General features: G+C 41.3%; 1 protein-coding gene across 2 annotated transcripts in view; it reads left to right on the top strand.

Moving 5' to 3' along the window:
* Positions 1-22,283, top strand: part of LOC145399035 (tropomyosin) — a 64,300-nt gene that overhangs the window by 41,316 nt on the left and 701 nt on the right. The window contains exons 4-10 of one of the 2 annotated variants that reach the window (XM_080271765.1): positions 367-500; positions 4,750-4,867; positions 6,016-6,086; positions 8,898-8,973; positions 11,616-11,678; positions 13,975-14,044; positions 21,834-22,079. In XM_080271765.1, coding sequence (XP_080127891.1) covers positions 367-500; positions 4,750-4,867; positions 6,016-6,086; positions 8,898-8,973; positions 11,616-11,678; positions 13,975-14,044; positions 21,834-21,916 — 615 coding nt within the window. In that variant the 3' untranslated portion in view covers positions 21,917-22,079. Of the gene's footprint in view, positions 1-366; positions 501-4,749; positions 4,868-6,015; positions 6,087-8,897; positions 8,974-11,615; positions 11,679-13,974; positions 14,045-21,833; positions 22,080-22,283 lie in introns of those variants that run through there. The other variant, XM_080271764.1, reaches the window with a different exon arrangement.

Genomic DNA, 22,283 nt, shown 5'->3' with positions numbered 1-22,283 from the left:
TCTTGATAGTATATCATATTAAGGTGTGAAAGTTGTGAGAAACTACAGACTGTGTGTGTGTGTGTGTGTGTGGATGCTGAAGATGAGTATGTAAGTTTGCACATGTCTTGGAAGTATATTATGGTGAGAAAAATTGGGTATGTAATGGGTTTGCCATGGCAGTTTAGAATTGGCCATGTAAAACAAACCAGTTTTCTTTTGTGTACCGTACTATTTGTGAGAGAGAGAGAGAGAATGATGGTGCAAATGGGAAGATGATTTCATTTTAAATCAGAACAAAGCAGACTTAGGTCAGTGTGCTAAATGTGGTGGAGATATGTTTTTTTGACAAGTGTACTCTGATGTGCCCAATTTTCTACCCCTAAGGCTGAGGGTGAGGTGGCCGCCCTGAACCGCCGCATCCAGCTGCTGGAAGAGGACCTCGAGCGGTCTGAGGAGCGACTCAACACTGCCACCACCAAGCTGGCCGAGGCCTCCCAGGCGGCCGACGAGTCTGAGCGGTCAGTACCAGACCACCCCGACCAGCTTCCTGACCAACTCCCTGACCGAGCCCACCACCTCCTTGAGCGCATCGCTGATATTGGAGCTGATGTCGAGCGCTTGTTTGCCGCCCTGCAAGCTGAGCAGGCGGCACAGGAGGGGCTCTGACCTTCCCCCTGATCCCGGCTTCACCCCTGCCTGCTGCCCCTATTGGGTGGGCAGTGGGTGGGGGTGGGCAGTAGGGCCGGGTGGGGGAGGTGGTGGGGGGGGAGGAGGGGAGAGGGTGGGCCTACTTCACTGCACTTGTACATATGGATTATAGCATCAATCGCCTGCCACTCACCTGCAGAAAGTTGAAAATATTTAGTTTAATGATAATGGAGAGGAGAGAATGAGAGGATAAATATTACAAAAGAGAAAATAAGCCCAGTAAAAGAAACAGCATTAAAATAAAGAAATTAAGCACAATAAAAGAAACTGCATAGTAAAGGAGAAATTAAGCACAATAAAACAAACACCTTTAGAAAACAGAAATTAAGCATAATACAAGAAACATCATTTGTAGTATATGGAAAGCTAGTATCTTTGGGTCTGGCCTCAGTTAGCATTTGACAGCCTGTCCACTTGCCTCAATAATGTGGCAGCCTCTGTGACCAAGGAGGTGAGTCCCACCTGGCCTGGACTGGGTTGGAGTCCCCTCAGCAGAGGTGGAATTTGGTAAGATGGAAGTCTGCTGAACTCTGCATCTTGTACTGCTCCCATAAGTATGTTTTTATTATTTAGTTTATTCAAGAGGATAGTGAACCCAGTGTTTAAGCCACACTTTTTCAAAATATTAAATTAATAAGATCGTAAAGGATCAGTATAGAATAACCCATTTATCTGCCTATCTGTTGCCAGATGTCTTAATCCCTCAAGGCTTAAGGGGTGGCCACAAACAAATTGCCTCCATGTCACCTGATCCCTTGCCATTTCACTGTCCTACTCCCATCTCACACACCCCTTTCTCATATACCTCTCCACTCCATCCCTCCATCCCATCCTTGGTCTCCCCTTGCCTCTCCTTCTCCCTCCACCTCACTCACATACACTCCTTATTAGCCTCTCACTCTCCATCCTCTCCACATGGCCAAACCACTTCAGCGTATCTCTCCTAACGCTTTCTGTCACATACACATCCACACCACAATGCTCCTTCGCTTCCTCATTTGTAAGTCTGTCTCTCCATGCAACTCCGCATGCTCCTCTCAGGTAACTTATTTCCACTGCTCTCACACTTGACTTGTGTTCTTCCAGCAAAGTCCAAGCTTCACTTCTCTACGTTAGGGTTGGTATCACAGTACTGTTATGCAGCAACTTTTTTACTTCCATGCTCACTTCCCTGTCTCTTTATCACTGCTTTCAAAGAACCAGCAACCTTTCTTCCATGTTGTACCTTTTCAAGCATTTCATTCTCCAAACTTCCATCCTTACTCATCACACTACCCAAGTACTTAAATGCACTTACATTTTCCGTTCCTCATCATCCAGCATCACTGTACATCGGTGACTTCATTTCTCTTAAAGACCCTAACTTTACTCTTCCCTACATTCACGTTTAGTTTCCATTTCTTAGACGCTCTTCTAATCTCATTCCCCAAGCCTAGCAGTTCCTTTTCGTCTTCACTTAACAATACAGTATCATCTGCAAACAACAGTATAGGAAGTTTCCAAATGTTGTCCTCTCTCATTAAAGCTGCTGCAACATCCACTGCCCTACCTTGTATCTCTTATTTAACCCCATGCATATACAGGTTGAACAACCATGGAGACATGACACATCCCTGTTTCAATCCAACATTCAAATAGAAAAATTAGTTCAATTCACTATCCACATCCATTGCATCCTTAGCCCCCTCCTACATACTCTTCACAGCATTCAGCAACTTTCCATCTACTCCATGTACAGTATTCCTAATATTTTCTACATTCCTTGTCTATCCACCCTGTCATATGCTTTCTTTAAATCCATGAAGACCGCATGCAACTTCTTTCCCTTCTCTAGAAACTTTTCCATTAAAGACCTAAGAATGAATATCTGATCTGTGCAACCTCTCCCCTTCCTCAAACCTCCCTGTTCTTCAACTGATTCTTCTGTTATTTCCCTAACTCTGTCAATAAGTATCCCATTATACACTTTTCCTGTTATGCTAAGAAGACAAATGCCCATATGATTACCACACACTTCTTTTTCCCATTTTCGTTTGTACTGGGGAATAATTATGCCTGACTTCCAATCCTTCGGGACTCTACCTTCCTCTCAGGCCAATCTTCACATCTTCCATATCCATTCTGCTACTATCTCTCCCCCATGCTACAGCATTTCACCACACTCTCCATCAATTCCTGGGGCTTTCCTCATTTTGACTTTCTTCATTGCTTCACTACTTGCCATCCTACTGATTTCTTCCTCTGTTCTCACCTCCCTCCTTCTCCCAGCCATTCCCTAGCCACTTATCCTCACATCACTTACATTCTCTATGTTTAACAGTTCTTGAAAGTGTTCTCTCCATGTGCCCACTTCTCCCATCTTCACTAGCAATCTGCCATTTTCATCTTTCACTCCCCGATTGACAACTTTATCACTCTGTCTTACTCTCTTCACCTCTTTCTGGAACATTTTCTTACACTCCCTCCACTTTACACTCAGATTCTTTCCAGATTCCTCATCCACTCTCTTCTTACTCTGTCTTACTAATCTTTTCACCTCTCTCTTCCTCGCTGCATATAACTCTCTTCCGTCTCTCAGCTTCCTCCATGTCCCTGCTTGCTATCCACTCACTATATGCCTCCTTCTTTTGTGCCACAGCATGTCTCACCTTTTCATTCCACCATGCTGCTCCTTGCACCCACTTTCGTCTTCTCTTCACCCCATGCATCACCACGCTTGCTGCACAGATTTCTTTTATGAATATCTTGCACGCATCTTCCACCTCCCCATCTGCTTCAAATCCTATTCACCCGATCACTCCACTTCTCTTTTATATTCTGCCTTTTTTCCCATCCTCTTGCCACCGTTCTATCCTTCTTGTATAGACTACTACTTCCTGTCCCTCACTCCTTCTATTCCTCCATTGCATATGAACCTTGACTTTCGCCACCACCACATGGTGGTCAGAAAGTCCACTCCCCCAACCACTGTACACTCTTGCATCCATTACTCACATTCTCATTCTGTTATCCACACAGTCATCACCTTTTGTTCATTCAGTTCACCACTCACCCTTCTCATCACTTGCCACGTATACATGTGGATCATTTAGTGTCCAAAAAGGGTATTGGCAATTACCAACCACCTCCCTACACAGAGGTCCACTAAAGCACTGCCATTCTGATCGATATCTACAGGCACACCTCACTCACCAACTACTACATCCACCTTCACATTCCCTACTTTTCCTTTCATATCTTAACCCATTTACCTTAACATCATTACCCCTGCTGTTTTTGCTCATTAGTATAGTACCGTAGTACGCGATTAGTAAAACCAACTGCTGGAACTAGCTTGAAAGAAATAGCATGTACAGTACAGTAGTTCGGTTCAGTACGTAGATTTTCTGAATTTTGTAGATAGGCAAAAGAGAAGACACCCTTAAATTACAGAATTGAAGCTAGAATTTAAGACAGCTGTTTATTGCCAAATGTGTCTTCATATTTTATTTGATGTTCCAGCTTGAGTAAAAGTAATCTTCGGTTAAGAAAAGCAGTACCAGTATATTCTAAATGAAGATAATGTTTTAGCACTTATTTCCAGAATTTTAATAAGAACAGTGAACTAAGTCAGGATGCGTGTTGCAGCCTTTTGTGATGGGAGTGACTGTGTACTTTTCACCATAGCAAGCCATTAACAAAGGATAATAATTTGTTTCTCCCCTGCTGCATTGATGCTGTTCTGCCCCATCCTTGCTCGTCCCTCATCCATCTGTCCATCCTATTCGTGCGTTCCTTGGTGCGTCCACTAGGGCTCGCAAGTGCCTGGAGAACCGAGCCAACATGGAAGACGACCGTGTGGGCATCTTGGAGACTCAGTTAGCCCAGGCAAAGCACATTGCAGAAGAGGCAGACAAGAAATATGAGGAGGTACGGAGGTGATGGATTTCCTTGGCATTGAGCCTTTAAATCAGAAGAAAGTGAGGCAGGTATGACCCCTGGAGAGGCAGGCAGCAGCAAGCAGACAGGTGGAGCAGCGGTAATACGGAGTCATGGTCTTACTTGATTTTACTCCCACAGTATGAGGAAGGTGCTTGAGAACCGCTCCCTCTCTGATGAGGAGCGCATGGACGCCCTGGAGAACCAGCTCAAGGAGGCCCGATTCCTGGCTGAGGAGGCTGACAGGAAATACGACGAGGTGATTGATCGTCGCATGATGCTGCCGGCTTATACCTCGACCACTAACACACTGTGTCTCTTGCAGCTGTATTGTTTGTCCCCCAACCCTCATGTGCCTGGCTGCTGTGTCAACAGCAGCCATAGACTACACTAACTTAGGACAGGCTACAATCAAGTAGTTTCCTTCCTCCAATCTGTTCTTTAGTAACCAGTCCTCTGTTGCAGGAGCGCCAATATCCTAACTGAGTGATGTAGCGGAACCCAGTCGTACCCACTAATCACACCTCTCCTTTTCTTCTTCACTTACACTCAACCTCTTCCTCTGACCTAATAGTGAACAAGCAGTGTGACTAACACTGTTGCATCTCTTGTGTGTCCCCAAAGGATTTCAGTGTTCACAACGTCATCTGGTACTTACTTTGTACAAAGGTTTAAGTGTTTCTCCAACTTTATTGGTTTGCTAGCTGTGTTGACCCTTTGTGATCAAGATAATATCATTATTCCTTCATTCAGCATCCAATCCTACGGTGCCCCTTAAGGAGTGTAATAGCCTGGGGCTAGCCAAGTTGGTCCTAACATATGAGATAAGTGACCAGCCTCACTCATCCCTGAGTGGCATTATGTGAGCAACAAACCCTAACCACCCCTTGGTCCTGACATTTAAGTTAAGAGTGACCAGCCTCATTCATCCCAGAATGGCATGACGTGGGCAATAAACCCCAACCACCCCTTGGGTATAAACTTTCACTGGCTCAATCTGACTGGAGCGCCACAATTACCCACTAAACCACCAGGTGCCAAAATTTGGTTATATGGTTACCACCCAGCATAGTCCTTAGCTAAATAATGTACAGTAGTCTGGTATTAGCTAGAAAAAAACAAACTAAATTTTCCCAACCATCCTCAAAAGGTTAATTGAGAAGTTTAAACCCTTTGGAGTCAGGCTGCTTCCTACAGCTGAGTCAAATGCTGTTATCTGGTGGAAGACTGAGTAAAATCTTGAAATGTCCCATTTGTTCTCAAGGGGTGAAGTGCCTATGCTGGCACTCAACTGTCTGACACTGATCTGTCCTTGTATCTTCTGTTTCTACTTTGTGTAGGCCATCTGTTGGTGTCATTGCCCTTTGGCTGTGTGCCTGTTGGGCCACTAACCTTCTGCCTCCACAGGTTGCCCGTAAGCTGGCCATGGTTGAGGCTGACCTTGAGAGGGCTGAGGAACGTGCAGAGACTGGTGAATCGTAAGTGTCATCCTCTGAGGCCTCTCAAGGGCTGCTTTATACCTCTGGATACTGCTATGCTGCTGCTGCTGCTGTTGTAGTGGTTTTTAAGTGATGAGAGGCAGTAGCATACATTGCCTGAGTGTTATAGAAAGTCAGACTACAGTACTGCCTCCTCTTTCTACACATCCATGCAGGGGAACCTGGTAGATGTCACAGTTGTTCTCCCTACCTGTCTGCCTTCACTCTTGTTATAATGGCCACTCCAGTCTCATAATTCCACAGTGCATCTCAGATATGTTCAGTCCCCATTTTGGAAGGCATTCTTAGAATTAAGTACAATACTGTACTATAATAATCATCATCAGTTTTGTGGCAATATGAGAGGTGGAGTAGTTAGTTTTCACAGTGCACTTATAGCTCACCTTATCTCCACAGGAAACTCAGTCCACTCCCTCACTATCTCACTTGGTGTTGTGAACCTGGTGTGCAGTTGTAGTGTTATTATTTCTGTTTTTTTAGTGCTGTATAATGTTAATTTTTTTTTTTGGTACTTTGACTTAGTTGTGTGAACTAAATTAGAAGGAGCCCTGCATGCAACTCCTGCCCAACTCTCTTTGGCTGGGCTTGCCACAAAACATACACTATTCATCACAGAACTGTGGTTATATAGCAAGTCCTCATTATATGTTGCAGTCATGTTAATTCCCATAGTGTTTTACAGAAATATTACCTTTAATAGTTTTGTTGATACATATGCAAGTGTATGAAAAAAGTTGATACCTTGGAAAATCTCTGACATATAATGAGAACTACCTGTAATAGAGTTCTGAGTTATTCAGAGCAACCATTTGAATATGAAACAGTGGAGCTGGAAGATGAGCTGCATTGCTTTATATGTAACTGTGAGACATAGTTGATTGTTTAGTGTCCAGACTCTAACCCAGCCACAACCTGTTCTCACCCTTCATATTTACTCTTTGTTGTCCTCCAGTTCTAATGCACGACATTATTTAGTAACTCTAGTGACCTTTTTTTTCGTGTGTGCTTGGTGCTTGTTGTGTGATGGTGCGCTTGAATCATCCCCTGCATCTCTGCCTCCTGTGCACCTGCACACCCTCACACCTGGCCACCCCACAACAGTTGGCCCGCAAATGTGTGATGCTGGAGAATGACCTGGAGCGAGCTGAGGAGAGAGCAGAGGCTGCCGAAGGGTGAGTAGGGATGCTCCAGGGTGAAGCAAAAAGCACTCTCCTCCAAACACACTACTGTACTGGTAATTCAGCCTTTAGGGTCATACAGTCAGTCTTCACATTACCTTAAGTCTAATTTGTGTGCAGACAAAATGGTACAGTACTTCAATTAAACCAGTTTTATGGATGCGTGTTTTTGGTTCAGGTATGAGGGGCTAAAAGGACAAACAACTCAGATTTCTGACTTCAAAATAACTTCATCATGAATCAAGGACAACTTTTAAGAATGGTCTTCATCAGTAACTTAAAACAGTAATGAACCTACATGGAATTAAATAACTGTAAATGAGAACTAATTGTGTTGTTGAAACTGACTGTGCAAGGTGTAAGGAAAGCCCTATTTCTTAACTAATTTACGCAACACCTGTAATTGTTAGATATGATCAGCATGTAACCCAAGTTACAGAGTGTAGGTAATGATGGCAGAAAAAAGCCGGACTTGTTGTATCATCAGATGCGTCATAAAATGTAAAAACTTAAGGGTTGTCCATACACATGTGCACACACTTCTACTTCACCATTTACCCATCACTCCATTAGTGACAACTCCGTAATTGGGATAGACATTGTGCATGTTCTAGAAATTAATTATTATTGTAATAGTATTAGTGTCACTAATTAAAGTACCAGCAGTACAGTACTATAACAAGTTTACTAGTACAGCACTATATAATAATAATAGTGTCAAGTGTGCATTGGAATTTCTGGGAGGCATTACAGTACAGAGGAATTTTGTGGATATTTCAGTCTGGGAGGCATCACTTACAGGAAATTTGTGGGTGGTAAAATATTCTGCCTGTCAAATCCTCATTGGTAGGTAAGATGGTGTTATATATCTAAATCTAATATGATATTTTATCTGAAGAGTTAAAGTTCCATGGATTTATTGCTGTGCTTTTAACTAACTATTTCAGTGTCAGCCATTGCATAAGCTAGTGAACTATGAAGTGGGAAGTTAGACTGCTTAACCCATCACGTCCGGGGGTTTTCAGCATCGAAACCACCAGCAGGTGTTTTTCTTAAAAATCACCGTTATTTAAACCATAATTTCTCAGCTAAACCTATGATATAAAATTATAGTGTAATATAATATTTTAATATAATCCAATAATCATAATAATAATACAATAACAATAATACTACAAAACCCTGGATCATGTATACGTCACCTGGATGGCCCCAGGTCGTTATGTATGCATGCCACCCGGATAGGATGGGTTAAATATTGACATAGGATGAAAATTGGGAATTCATAGTTCTTATTAAATGGAGTTTTTTAAAGTTCATATTCTTTATTTAGTTCATTTATAGACAGTAGGATGATTAGAATATGACATTGGGATAAAGATTTGCCTTTTGTGTCTTGTAACTGTGAAGGGAATGGGGCTGATTAGAAGAGGTAGAAAATCAGAATGTCAAGGGTGAGTAAAAAAAAAAAAAGAATCCACACTGCTGTAAACTAAATGAATGGCAGATCAGCTTAATTTGGTGCAATATACTTAGACTTAACGCACAAAATATGAGTGACTTATAATGACTTGACTATCTCTGAAATTAACTTTTCTTCATTATTTTACAGGAAGATTGTGGAGCTTGAGGAGGAGTTGAGGGTGGTGGGCAACAACCTCAAGTCTCTGGAGGTGTCTGAGGAGAAGGTGAGACATTTACATAGAATATTCCTGTTTTACATTTGCTTCCAACACCAGCAACATGCAGTTCACATGTTTTTACACAAATCTTATTTCTATCATAGACTTTTTAACTTCTAGTTATTTAACTGTAACAGATATTTTTCCTTTGTTTCCATTATTCACAGTTTAATACATATGTCTTCTAATTTTATATTGGGCTTTACCATTAAGTGACCAAGGCTGTCACGTGCAAGCATGTTGGAACTTTTTCAAACAATACAATGCCCACTTCTTTTTGTCATGTTGGAGAAAGTTTCAGTTCATTATAATTTTACTAAACAGAATTCACAATTATCTGTGTCATGTCTTGCATAGTAGCCTTACAGGTTGTAATAATTACTGGTTGTGTTATTTATTTATTTATTTTTTTAACAATATTGAGGTGAGGTTAGTCATTGACCTGATAAATATGATTGTTTATGAGTGTGTTGTCCCAGATAATTGGCTGAAGAGTGTAACTATAAATGTGTATAAAGGGAAGGGTGATGCCCTGGAAAGAGGAAATTACAGAGGTATAAAGCTTTAAGATCAGATAATGAAGGTAATGGAGAGAGTTTTAGAAGGTATGTTTAGAGAAAGAGTGAATATTGATGGGATGCAGTTTGGGTTTATGCCAGGTAGGGGGACCACTGATGCCATATTCATTGTTCGACAGCTTCAGGAAAAATATATTGGTAGGAGAAGGGGTCTTTATTTTGTTTTTATTGATTTGGAAAAGGCCTTTGACAGAGTCCCTAGAGAGGTGGTGAAGTGGACAATGAGAAAGCTTGGCTTGGAGGAGTGGCTGGTTAGGGTGGTTATGGCTATGTATGTGGGTGCTCGCACCCAGGTAAGAGTGAATGGAGATTTGAGTGATGAGTTTTCCGTGAATGTTGGTGTGCATCAGGGGTCAGTTTTGAGTTCCATGTTGTTTATCATGGTATTTGAAGCCCTCTCACGTGACTTTAGAAACGGACTCCCGTGGGAGATGTGTGCTGATGATACGGTGTTTGATTGCAGAGAACGAAAGGGAGGCGGAGGAAAGATTTGGGAAGTGGAGAGATGGTATGGGGCACAAGGGCTTAAGGGTAAATGCAGATAAAACAAAAGTGATGATATCTAGGGCTGGTGGCTGTACTGTCAGAGACGAGGGAGAGTGGCCATGTGCAGTTTGCCACAGGGGCATGAGAAGTAATTCCATCTGATGCGGTGTTTGTGATAAATGGGTGCACAAGAGATGTAGTGGTTTCAGAGGTAGACTGCGAGATAATGCTGATTTTATGTGTACGGCATGTCGGGGAGAGCAGGTGGAGATTGTCAGGCGTGAAAGGATTGAACTTGCTGGTGAATTTCTTGAGTGTGTGGAAGAGTTTTGTTATTTGGGAGACATGTTATGTGCTGGAGGTGGGGCTGGAGCTAGCTCTGTGGCTAGGGCGAGAAGTGGTTGGAAGAAGTTCAGGGAGCTCTTGCCTTTTCGGATGTTGAGAGGGCTCTCCCTACGTGCTAAGGGGTCTCTGTATGCAGCATGTTAGGAGTGTAATACTGTATGGTAGTGAGACCTGGGCAGTAAAGGAGGAGGATATTCGCTGGCTCAGACGTACAGAAATGACAATGATTAGGTGGATGTGTAGTGCGTCCCTGCGTGCAAGGTCTGGGGGGGCTGGGTTTATAATGGAAGAGTTGAGAGGTAGGATGGGACTGGAGTGTATTGGTGTTGTGATGAGGAGAGGTAGATTGAGATGGTTTGGACATGTGGAGAGGATGGGGGATGATAATTGGGTGAGGAAGGTGAGAAGTGTTAATATTGGGAGTGGGGTTGTGAGGGGTAGACCGAGAAAGACATGGGACGAAGTCATTAAGTGTGACCTCAGGGTTAAGGGACTGAACAGGGAGGCTGCAGTGGATCATGCAGCATGGAGAGACGCCATTAGGTGACCAAGGCCGACGCATGCAAGCATGTTGGAGCCTTTAAAAACGAAACAAAACGAATATTGATGAGTTCTTTGAATATGACCAACAAGGAAATATAGATATGAATTGTTGTAAGGACTTGCATTCTCTCTCTCTCTCTCTCTCTCTCATGGCATCTTGTGAAAGCTATGTTCTGGCAACATTTTGTGAAAAGGTGGATGGATATGATAAATGAGTATGAAAATATGAAAGATGATGGAAGCTGAGGAATTAATAAAAGATTGAAAAGGGTTTGGCACCCCCTTTGAACTTGGATATTGATTAAATGACTTTGATAAGTGAATGTGAAGACCATCTTTAATGAAAATATGTAAAAATATGTGCAGATAGCAGTGCTTGTGAGATGAAGCCAAGAATTGGAGGGCTGTAATGTGTGAATGTTTGTGGTCCACTTATCTGGTCCTTGAATCTGGAACCTATTTCACCCCATCACATTAGAAGTAAGGATCAAGATGATGATGGTGATGATAATGATAAATAGGATTAAGGATTGGGATGATTATGATGGTGTGTGTATGTGTTTGTATGTGTGTATATATTTGTATATGTGTGTATTTTTAAGTGCATGTGTATGAGTTGAATTGTTGAACCTACCCAAAACTTGGAATGACTGAAGAGCCTTGGAGTCTTGGCTGACTTCACCTGACTCCCTACAGGCCAACCAGCGTGAGGAAGCCTACAAGGAGCAGATCAAGACCCTTGCCAACAAGTTGAAGGCGGTAGGATAATCTGAAACTCTTTAGGGTAGCCATGCATCTGCACTATGGCTCCTGGTTTTCCCATTAGAGAGTTTTAACCCTATGACATGTTCAGCCTGTGTGTTTGGATGGTGTGGATTGTTTGTTAACCTGATAATTAATGTACTTTATTTAAGTTTATTTTTAAGTTTTTCATCTGTTTGGAGACAAGCAGGCAACCAGATGGATCTACTAATATATTTGTAGATTTGTTTGTCTTTGATTGTGTGTAGCTCTACTTTTCTTAATGATGTTCCTTGACCCATTCATAACTGAAGTTCATAGCATGACCAGTTGTGTATAATGAGTCTTTACTAGTCAACTGCATTGACACTTGTTAAGTCCGTAATAAATATATTATGGAAAACTTACCCATGAAAGTCCGATTGCTCCATTGCACCTCATTATGCTCATTTGCAAGTTTTCCCAGTTTACAGTGTCAGTCATAGTTAAATAGTTGTGGTATTGTGGGACACATCTGTGACTTACAACAAGGACTGCCTGTTGACTTTGATGGTGTCAGTGTTTAAGTTTGCAAATGACCAACTCATACCGGATTGTAATGTGTGGGTATATACAGTGTAACAAACCCAGGAATATTGTAGTAGTATATTTGTAAAGACTGACCATGTTGTACTAATCTGCCATGGCCTGCCTCTCTTACAATCTGCTATGACAGTCGGCGCAGAAAGAAGACAAATTGGAGCTACAGCTGAGAAGTCTGACTCAGAGTTTGAGAGAGGTAAACATGTCCTTTCCTTGCATTTCTTATCCAATTTCTTGTAGTGCTCTGTGGGGGTTTGTTTGTAGCATCTGAGGAACATTGATTACCACTGACTTCTTTGTGGGTTGTTGGTTCAACTCTGTATGTGTCTGATGTGGACAGGGAAGAAGGGAAAGATAATATTGGGCAGCCTTCTTCCTTCAGCTGGGTAAGTTTGTTTTGAGTGTGTGGTTGCATGTGTAGTTATCTGTAAACCAAGTTAGGCAGATGAGGAGCCTCCTGTTATCATCCTGCTCCTGTTCTCACCTGTTTTCTCCCACTTCCACCCAGCCCACCTTGGATTTCTTACTTAGCCCAAACTTCCCCCTAACTATAGTCCTTGTTTTAGGCTGCACAGAGGGAGGATAACTTTGAGGAGCAGATCAAGGAACTGAGCCACCGTATGAGAGAGGTATTGACATTCCCGTGACCACCATTCATGAAATTCTGCCTGCTACTAACTAAAGTCAGCCCATTAACTGCAGTACTTATTGAATGAATTCCCTCTCCACAGGCTGCTTCTTAGCCACAAAGTAATGTTAATATACAGCTTCCCTGCTCTTCCTCTTACTGAACTCATTTATTGTCTATTAATCCATCTTTTATTTACTTATTTTCTCTGGCTCTGTCCGGCTCTAGTATCCAAATCCTACTTGAAAAACCTATCTTACTAAAGCTTACAAGCATTGGAATCCTTGCTCTGGTTCCTTGGTCACATTTCTTTCCCCGTATATCTTTTACACATACTCAAGTTAGCCTGTTATTGGTATGACTGGGGTGGGTGTGTGGCTCACCATCGTTTCTGTATGCTCTCTCTCCTTTCGCTGGCTTCTCTTGCGACCACAGCTTTTGTCAGCCCTCTGAGCATTTCCTGTCTCAAGAATGTGAGGAAGATGTTTACTGCATGGGAGGAAGACAAAGGTATGGCTTCTGGTGGAGGGTGAGTAACCTGGATTGCAAGTTGCCTAAGAATCACATCTCTATTTGCATGCTTCGTCATCACTTAACCCTTGAATTTGGTGATGTCAGTTAAATCTTGTTGCATCTGAAAATTTTAATTCAGCATAGGGGAGACTTTTTACTACAAGAGGTCTCCTGTAAGCTGAATAGAATCATCTGGAGGTAGCAAGCATAAACCGGTAATGGTTGTCACTGCACTGAAGGAGTTAAATTGATGTTCTCGGTAGCATTAAACTTGTTTGTAAATATTCAGTTTGAAGTGTATAATGTGACAAAGTAAGAGGTGTCATAATATAGTTAAATTTAACTAGTACAGTGCATAACATGCTGCTGTGCAGTTTTGCCACTGGAAAGGAATTATTTACAGTACAGTATGTTCCATATGTATTTATAGTATTGAATACTTTCAGATATTAGCCAGGTTATAATGGCCTTAAAATTTAAACCTTCATACAATTTCACCTTAGATATTTGGAGTTATATGTTAGTGACCAGTTTCTTAACAAATCATTTGAGTTTTATTCCAATGACCTGACCCATAATGAATCCCCATAGGCTGAGGCTCGTGCTGAGTTTGCCGAGAGGTCCGTGCAAAAGCTTCAGAAGGAGGTTGACAGGCTTGAAGGTATGTGGCTCCATCTGCATCACCACCATCATTTACTCTCAACACCACACAACGCCTTTCATGCTCACTCTCATCACATATACTTTTTTCAGTCACTGAAAACAATATGTACTATATTTGGACGTAAGTTTCAGTGCACTATTTATTCAGCGTGACATTGGTCTTTCATTGCATTATCAGCATAGCACAGTTGTATTTGCTTGTACTGCACACTTTCAAAGCTATTATTATGAGCACATTTTAATTGTATCTTGCTCTGCACTTGCCCTTAAATAAAATCTGCATAAAAATAAAAATTTATGACCAACATTATTTTGCATGTATTTTGTCAGTTTGGTCAAGTGATATCTTACCAATACAATACCTCTTTCTTCACACTGTATCTATTTTTCCATTACTATTGTCCCAGAACTTCAAAAAAAACTGCCATCTTGACATCATATGCCCATGCAGTTGCTACATCACTACAGCTATAATAAGTATTATATAGTCATGACAGTCATAATCACTCGCTGTCATTATCATGATCACAACCATTACTACAGCCACCATCACTCCTCCCTCTGTACGTTACATCCCCCTTCCACCACAGTCCTTTAGTCACTGTCTGGTGTCATCGTTAGTCACTCCTGATAGTCCCCTTGTCTGTGACTTGCACATTGTTGCATAATACTATAACAGCGAATTGTCCCTTGTATGGTGAAAAGTCGCCTTGTCTCTATCCACACCCCCCCCACACCCCATTTGATCTCAAGCAGCCTTGTTTTTTGGAATTTTCAGTCTGATGGATGTTACTTTGTTGGTCACAAGATGTGTATGTTGTTGACAATACCCTAGTTAAGCTGCAATGCTTTATTTTTACCTGAGTCCTATGTGATAATTCTTTGGTTCTGATTAGTCCTCTAAATTTCATTTTTTTTTTTACTTACCACTGTAAGGTAATGGTTCTTGTGAATCCCAAATTTTTCCCCTCATCTCAGGAGATTTGCACACAATTGCACTAAATATATTGAAGTGCCCAACAGCCCCATTCGAATTCAATGTTGTAATCTTTTGTGGCAAGTTTCAAGCGTAATTTAAGGGCTGTGGAAGAGAAAGAAAAAAATGATTCATTGTTAGCAGTCCATCTTGAATGATGGACCATGCCATTATGAAACACAGTACTGCATAGCGACGAGTCTCAAGCATTACCCAGACATCGACACCAGATGATACCTTCATGTGTACACGTAGTATATTTACTGTACAAGAAAATGTTTATGACAGGTCATCAGTAAAATTTTTGAAAGGGTATATATTTTTTTTATGTAAAAATACAACGAATGGCACTACTTAAAACCAAGAATCACTTCATCTCTCATTGGCTTTTTTATTACTGATTTCTTTATAGACTTCAGGTTCTTCATGCATTGGCTGGATCTTTTTGCCCCTCCCTTGCCATCGCTCTGCAGTTCCTCTTCAAGGTTAAGAGAAGATTGTGTAAACCAGAGCTTTTATGTTTTTATTTCATTTTTAGTTATTTTAAGCTTTTATTTGATGTTTGGTGTTGTCTCAGCGTTGGGACTCTTTCCGCTTTCCCGTTGCTTCAGCAGCTGTTTGTTCATATCCGCGCGTTTCTTGCCTCACATCTCACTGGCCCCTATCCTCTGTTTCACACTTCCTTCAGTCTTGCCTCTTATCCCCCTGTCTGGCTGCACAGAATAATTGCTTTTCTTCCTTCACCCTAAACTAACACTCAAGAATCTTCATCTCCTCTCCTGGTAACATATCTTTGTTTTGTTTTTGTTTTTTATATGTTAATTATAAGCTTGTTTGTAACAATCTTGATGGTTACCTCTTAAAACAAGTAATTTATTATTTTTCCCTCTTTCAAGTAAGTTGATGCACACAACTTTTTTTTATTTTGGAATGTTGATGGATAAGTTTATTATGTTAACTTTTAAACAGATGAACATGCATTGCTTAGTTAAAAGGAAGAAGAAAAAAAATCTCTCCCAAAGTTGAAGGAGAAGTTTTGTGTTGAGGTGTTAGCAAGCCATGCTGCAGCTTAGACTACTCTAGGTTAGTAGTTGTTAACTGGTGGCGCAGACCGTGCCTTGTAGTTTCCCCAACCCCTTCCTCCCAGCGCCGCCTCCCACCCACCCCTTGGTTCATATTCATGTTGGCTAAGGAGACTTTCTGACACCTATTCCTTACCAGTCTAGTTCAGCTTTTATCACGCTAATATTTATGTGTAAGTTATGAATGATTTGTAATTTAGTGTTTAAAAGATATTTTTGAATTACAAAAGAATATTGAGGTGTCAGATGCAAATGCATTGTCCTCATTATATGTTGAGGGTGTGTGTCAGTGTGTCACAGTTTTTTCCATACAGTTAGTCCTGTCAGTTAACTAGAAACTAACAGATCACCTTTATATAAATATAGTAGTGGGACTTTGATAGGCAGTTTTTCTTTACCTTGGATCCTAATAGCAGAATGAGTGTCAAACAAGGTGACATATAATGAGGACTGCTTATATTGTACATGGCTGAGGAATTGGTGCTAGAAAACTTCACAAGTCGGCAGCAAGTGACTCCCAGACACCTTTGGCCCTCCCTTTGTCCTGTCACACTTCCACCCCCACCCAGTAATGGGACAGGGTGTAATAGTGGAACGGGGAGAAAGGTTAGACCCACCCAGTTCAGGTGACTCTCAAGACCAGCGACCAACGGCAGAACGAATCACAACACCTGCCCCCAACCCCTCCCTGCCTATCACACCGTCACAACTTTGCCAGTTTTTTACCCAGACTTTTATATATATATATATATATATATATATATATAAACATATCCTGTAGAAGTGGCTTTTACTGTAGTGCTATATTCACTTCCCAGTATCCCTCTGGCTTTTCTTCATCTCCATCCCAGTAGCGCTTTGTTTCCCTCCACTCTGTCATCTCTCAAGTGCTCCTTTTTTTTCTCTCCTTCAGTCTCAACCCCATGAGCCCAGTGACATAATTCTAATTTTATTCTTACTGCTACCAGACAGTTTAATTCAGTGTAAGAAAACTTAAAAGTGAAAGAGCTACTAAAGGCTACTGTACACCTAACCCCTCTAGTTCAGAATGTCAAGCTGAATAAAATCATCTGGACTTAGCAAGAATAGACTAGAAAATACATTAGCAGATTGAAGAGGTTAATGGTTGCTGCTCAGTTTTGGCTCCTGGAAACTTTTGCTTACCAGAAATGTTAATCACTTCAATCTGGTGTAATTTTTTTTGCAATATTGTCCTCTCCAGAGGATTTAATATGGCCCAGGGAAAGGTTTTTATGCTGTAGGGGTTAGATGTAGCCTTCATTAACCCGCTTACTACTATACTTACAGTTGTAGCAGCAAGTACTGTGTACCAGTGAATCCATTATATTCATTGAGGTGTAGGGGCCCTAAGTCAATGCTGGTGTAATCTGGTACAATTGAGTAAATGATCAGCCTACTTCCCATTCATTACATAATAGAGAAACCCCCAGTCACCTTTTAGAGATTGAGCCTGTGCAACACTCATTCTAACTGGGGTGTTCTAACTATTAGACTGCTAGGAGCAGTAAGACTAAAATTTGTTAGAAATTCATCATTGGACTGAAGGGTTAAGAATGATGTTAAGAATTCGTCTCAAACATGACTTTCCTTCACACATAGCCAGTAGTGTTGTCCATTGTTCCTAGCATGACATTGTTTGTGTACCCCTTGTGCACACTTTCCTCCCTCAAGCAGGTAAATGGCCCCCTTTCTTGTACCAGCCGGCCACACACGGACACGTCAAGGAAATCCAAGAGAAGCTTCTCCACTCAGGATACCACGATGAAATTCTTTAAAATTTCCACCTTACATTATTTTATTTCACATGGTCAGAACTCAAGCCAGTATTTCCTAAGAACTGTTACATGGCAACCTAACACTTGATATGTCAGCCACCAGATAGAAAAATAAGGAATCTGAGACCATTCATATTCAGTAATGTCGTGCCGTATTTTCTGGACACAAGTAAGAAACGGCACTAAACAAAGGTAATCTGGTGCCTGATATGAATTGAGGGCAGTGAAGTAGTGTCATGTTTTTCCTACTGTTTGGCTGTCATCTTTTGCCATCTACCTTGTTAATATTTTTATTTCTGGTAGTGCCATCTGTTCAGAGTATTATCTTCTCCTCTTAGCATCGCCTGCTTAGATTTTTGACTTTTAGTATCTAATACTTTATTAGTACTGGTAAACTTTAAAATGTAACTACTGTATTCCTTGCATATTTTTCCCATTTTTCATTAATTGCCCTCCTGTATTTCATCTCCTTTCCATTGAATCTGACTTGACTTGACTTTTTTTATGAAAGCAGGCTGACCTTACCTCTTGACATTGGCCTAACTGCAGGAGTGGTATATCAGAACAGAAACTTGGGTCAAAGTCTGACAAATTGAAATTTTGAAAATGAATGAGTTTTGTTCTTTACAGATTTAAGCATCTCAGCCCAAATACATCATTTCTGTACTGTTCATGCTGCTTTCCGATGATTTTATTCAGCATACAAACCCCTCCAGTAGAAAGGCTAATGAAGGCAGTAACTCCTTCAGTTCAAAATGTCTCTCTGGTGTATAAAATAACCTGGAGGCAGCAAGAAGTAAAAAAATAAATATATCTTCAGATTGAAAGTGTTAAATTGGTTCAAGCCTAGAATATTTTGGGCAGACTTAATATACTGTACATTAGTTCTAAATTTACAGGTGACTTCAACCCAAGTTATGTGCGACCTTAAGCACTTCTCTTTCTCTACCCTCCTTCCTGTCCTTGACTCCTCCCAACACCTTCCCTGTTCAGAACAGTTCTTATTACCCTCCTTAATCTCCTTACCTGACCCTTCCTTACACTTCCTTTGTTCTATACTTCCTATCATGTTGTTGTTCTCACATGTGCCTTCTTTTGTTCTTTTTCCTGGAACATCTTCTGTTTTTGTTTGTTTCTCATCCTTCTTTGCCTTCATTCTCGTATATACAGCTCCAGCCTTTCTCATTTCCCAGCATACTTTCTGTCTTCTCTTCTGATATACCCTCCTCCTCCCTTTTATTTCTAAGCCTAGCCTCTGGTCCTTACACCTCAAAGGGTGTATTGGCTGTCACTGTCACATTCCTTACCCCCATTCTTTCCATGTACTGTACTCCTTCCATCCCCCTCCCATTATCTGTACAGTACATGGTACCCTCCTTCATCCATCCTACTATTGTTGGTTTGTTCATACCTGACAAGTGGGCCCGTTCAACAACTCGGTATTTGAATACGTAAGTCATAGTTGCATATAATTCAAGGAGGCATAGTTAAGAGGAAGCAGTGTATCTCCTTGGTTACTTAGATCAGCCCATGGTATGACTGCTGTATTCAGAAACGGTTGGGGTTCCTCTTCAGGTTAGAACAAATGCGTTACCCTTGACGAACACCACTATTATGACCAGCCCTCTTATTGTGACAAAGAAAGGGCATCCCTTGTGGTCTTTCACTCCTAATACCCTCTTCCAGTCCAGCTTCCATACCCACCCAACATAAGATCAACTGCCTAGCATGAGAGTTTCTAGTTTGGAACTTGGTTTCCCTAGTTTACTTACGGTGTGTTTTTGCATAAATAATTGAATTTTTTGGTAATTATAGTTTTTTTTTTTTAATGTTTTGTTTCCTTATTTTAATTTTGCATGTTTGTGTGTATTTTGGGGATCCTGTTTACAGACGATTTAGTTGCTGAGAAAGATAAGAGTAGGATGCTCCAGGCTGACATGGAGGCCACTCTACAAGACATCCAGAACATGTAAACACGCCATCCAACCACCCACTTGGAGGAAGCAGGATTAATTGTTTAATATCACAGGTTGGCATCTGTAATAGCTGTTCAAAATCTCATTCTTCCCTTATGCTCGCTAGATGATTATGCTGGGCTACAGGTTGCCTCATGCTTTTAAATCATATTCTATCCTGGCTGGTTTTTCAGGGATTCATTGTTTCAAACATAATGTAATTGCTTGATTTACTTGAGTGTTTCCCAGGTCTACTGGCGTTTTTCTATACATAAGCTTTGTGCTTTTTAGGCACTTTCTTGGCAGTTATACTGTATATAAATGTTATATTAGTATTGAAGGAGATGCCAAGGCCTTTTCCATTCTTATCAGCTGTTAAAGATTATCATTAATCAAATTGCTGCATCATCTATTATTTTGTCAGTGGTGAGGGACCGGTCTGAGAGGTTGTTGCTTGTAATCCACCTGTACGTTTCTTAAAAGTAATGTAAGTTCTGTACAAACTAGAGTAGATGCTTAAACTGAATTTTCTGTTCTCATGCAAAACATTTTCTTGTCAGGATAAAATGCTGCCGATATTAATATTCTCCAGTATGCATTTATTCTCCAGAACTAAGAATAGTGAAAGAATGTCTTGTCTTAGCTTCCTCTGGGTGCACTTGGTTGGTTGTGACCAGTTTCCTCTCTTCAAACTTGCATGATGGTGAGGACAACACATTGAAGTCTAGAGGGAGACAGTGTGTTTTACACCCCGTGCTTGGTCATTCCTTTTTTAAGGCTGTATTTATTTTTTTCTCACCAGGTATTTATTTTAATAGCTGCTTGAACAGATAACATTATTGTTACTAATACTCAAAGGTGCTAACTGTCCCACAGAGTGATTCTCAACTTGCTAGTATGCATGACTCTTAGATACAAGGGTTTTCTTCGATTAGTAGATCAGATTGAAGTGTGCTTGTTGAGAATCGCTTGGTGCTTATGAGTATTTTTATGCCTTAATTTTTTTTTTTTAAATTGATAACACAGCAAGTGATTTTTTTTTTTTTTTTCTCTTCCTTACTAACCTTGGTCTTTCCCACTCTCTCCCTTTTCAGACGAACTTGTGATTCAGAAGGAGAAGTACAAGTCCATTACCGACGAACTGGACCAGACCTTCACCGAAATGTCTGGCTATTGAGCTGTCCATCCTGACGAATCTACTAAACTACTACCACTACTACCATCATCACTACTACTACTCCTACTACTACTAGTCCATAACTACTCCGCTCTTCCCTGCCACCACCACCACCACCTCCATGACCGCTCTTGTGCCATCACCTGTCGTCAACTTTCTGCCCCCCTGCTCCTGCCACCTACTAGCTGTTGAGGACGTGGCTGCTTCCCTACTTATTTCCCCAACTAAAGCTAGCCTTGCTGCCCTGCCCACCCCCTTTTACTGCCCCCAGCCCAAGTTGCTGAAGGTGCTTTTATACTTCTAAGGGAAGGTTACCTCAAAGTTACCCTTCCTTTGAAGTGACTGCTGGACTGAATGCTGCTATGGGCTGGGTGGGGTGGGGCAAGGCAAAGCTTGACCTACACCACCAGCCTTGCGTCCCAATAATCCAGTCCTGCCGGCAAATTGAGGGGGGAAGGGGATGTTTGTCCCATGCAATTTATACTGCCATCTTGGGTCTTTGTAATGCATTTGCATTGCCGGTCGCAAGTCTAGGCCTCACCCAGTAACTTGTACAATTTTTTACTGACAAGCTCTTTTTTTAGCTGAATTAATACTACTGGTGTTAGATACTGAGAGAGTGGGTGGGTGTGAAGGTGTGGGTGGGGGTGTCATTTGCCCCTCAGCCCAATTTCTTTTTAACACGGTCGGACGCTCATTTGCCTCAGCTGCTCTCACCTCAGTCGCCTTCAGCTTCTGGGAAACTTACTAACTCCTTTGGCCGTGTCAATTGACGTGTGTTTGTTAATCTTTACTTTGCAGACGAACTGGTTAACGAAAAGGAGAAGTACAAGTCCATTACCGACGAGCTGGACCAGACTTTCAGCGAACTGTCTGGCTACTAAACACTGTCCTGCTCCACTCTTCTGCCATCTCTCTTCCTATGCCCAGCTGGCCTGTTACTTTTTTTTTTTTTTCTTTCTCATAAGCTTATATAATTCAGTTTTAAGAGTTCTTTTTACTTTTCCTTTTTATGTGTTGCAAATCACATCCAATTGAGCAATATCATCACTAAATCACTTGGTACGATTGGTTAATATGCCATTCATATCACTTAGTGTTGAAATATACCCAAAACTTGATTTTGAAGTTAATTTTAAACATGTTTAGACTCTTATATTTTATTAGGTACCTTCTTGTCAGAGTAAATATTTATTATGCAGTGGATGTGTTGTTCTAACCGGGAGGCTGAGTGCCAGGCCGGAGCTTTTG

The sequence above is a fragment of the Coenobita brevimanus genome, chromosome 47 (assembly GCF_032717465.1).
Source record: "Coenobita brevimanus isolate Jiangsu-jjx chromosome 47, ASM3271746v2, whole genome shotgun sequence".
In the NCBI taxonomy this organism is placed as follows: domain Eukaryota; kingdom Metazoa; phylum Arthropoda; class Malacostraca; order Decapoda; family Coenobitidae; genus Coenobita; species Coenobita brevimanus.
Note: the sequence above shows the minus strand (reverse complement) of the source record. Positions and strands in the feature narration are given on the sequence as shown.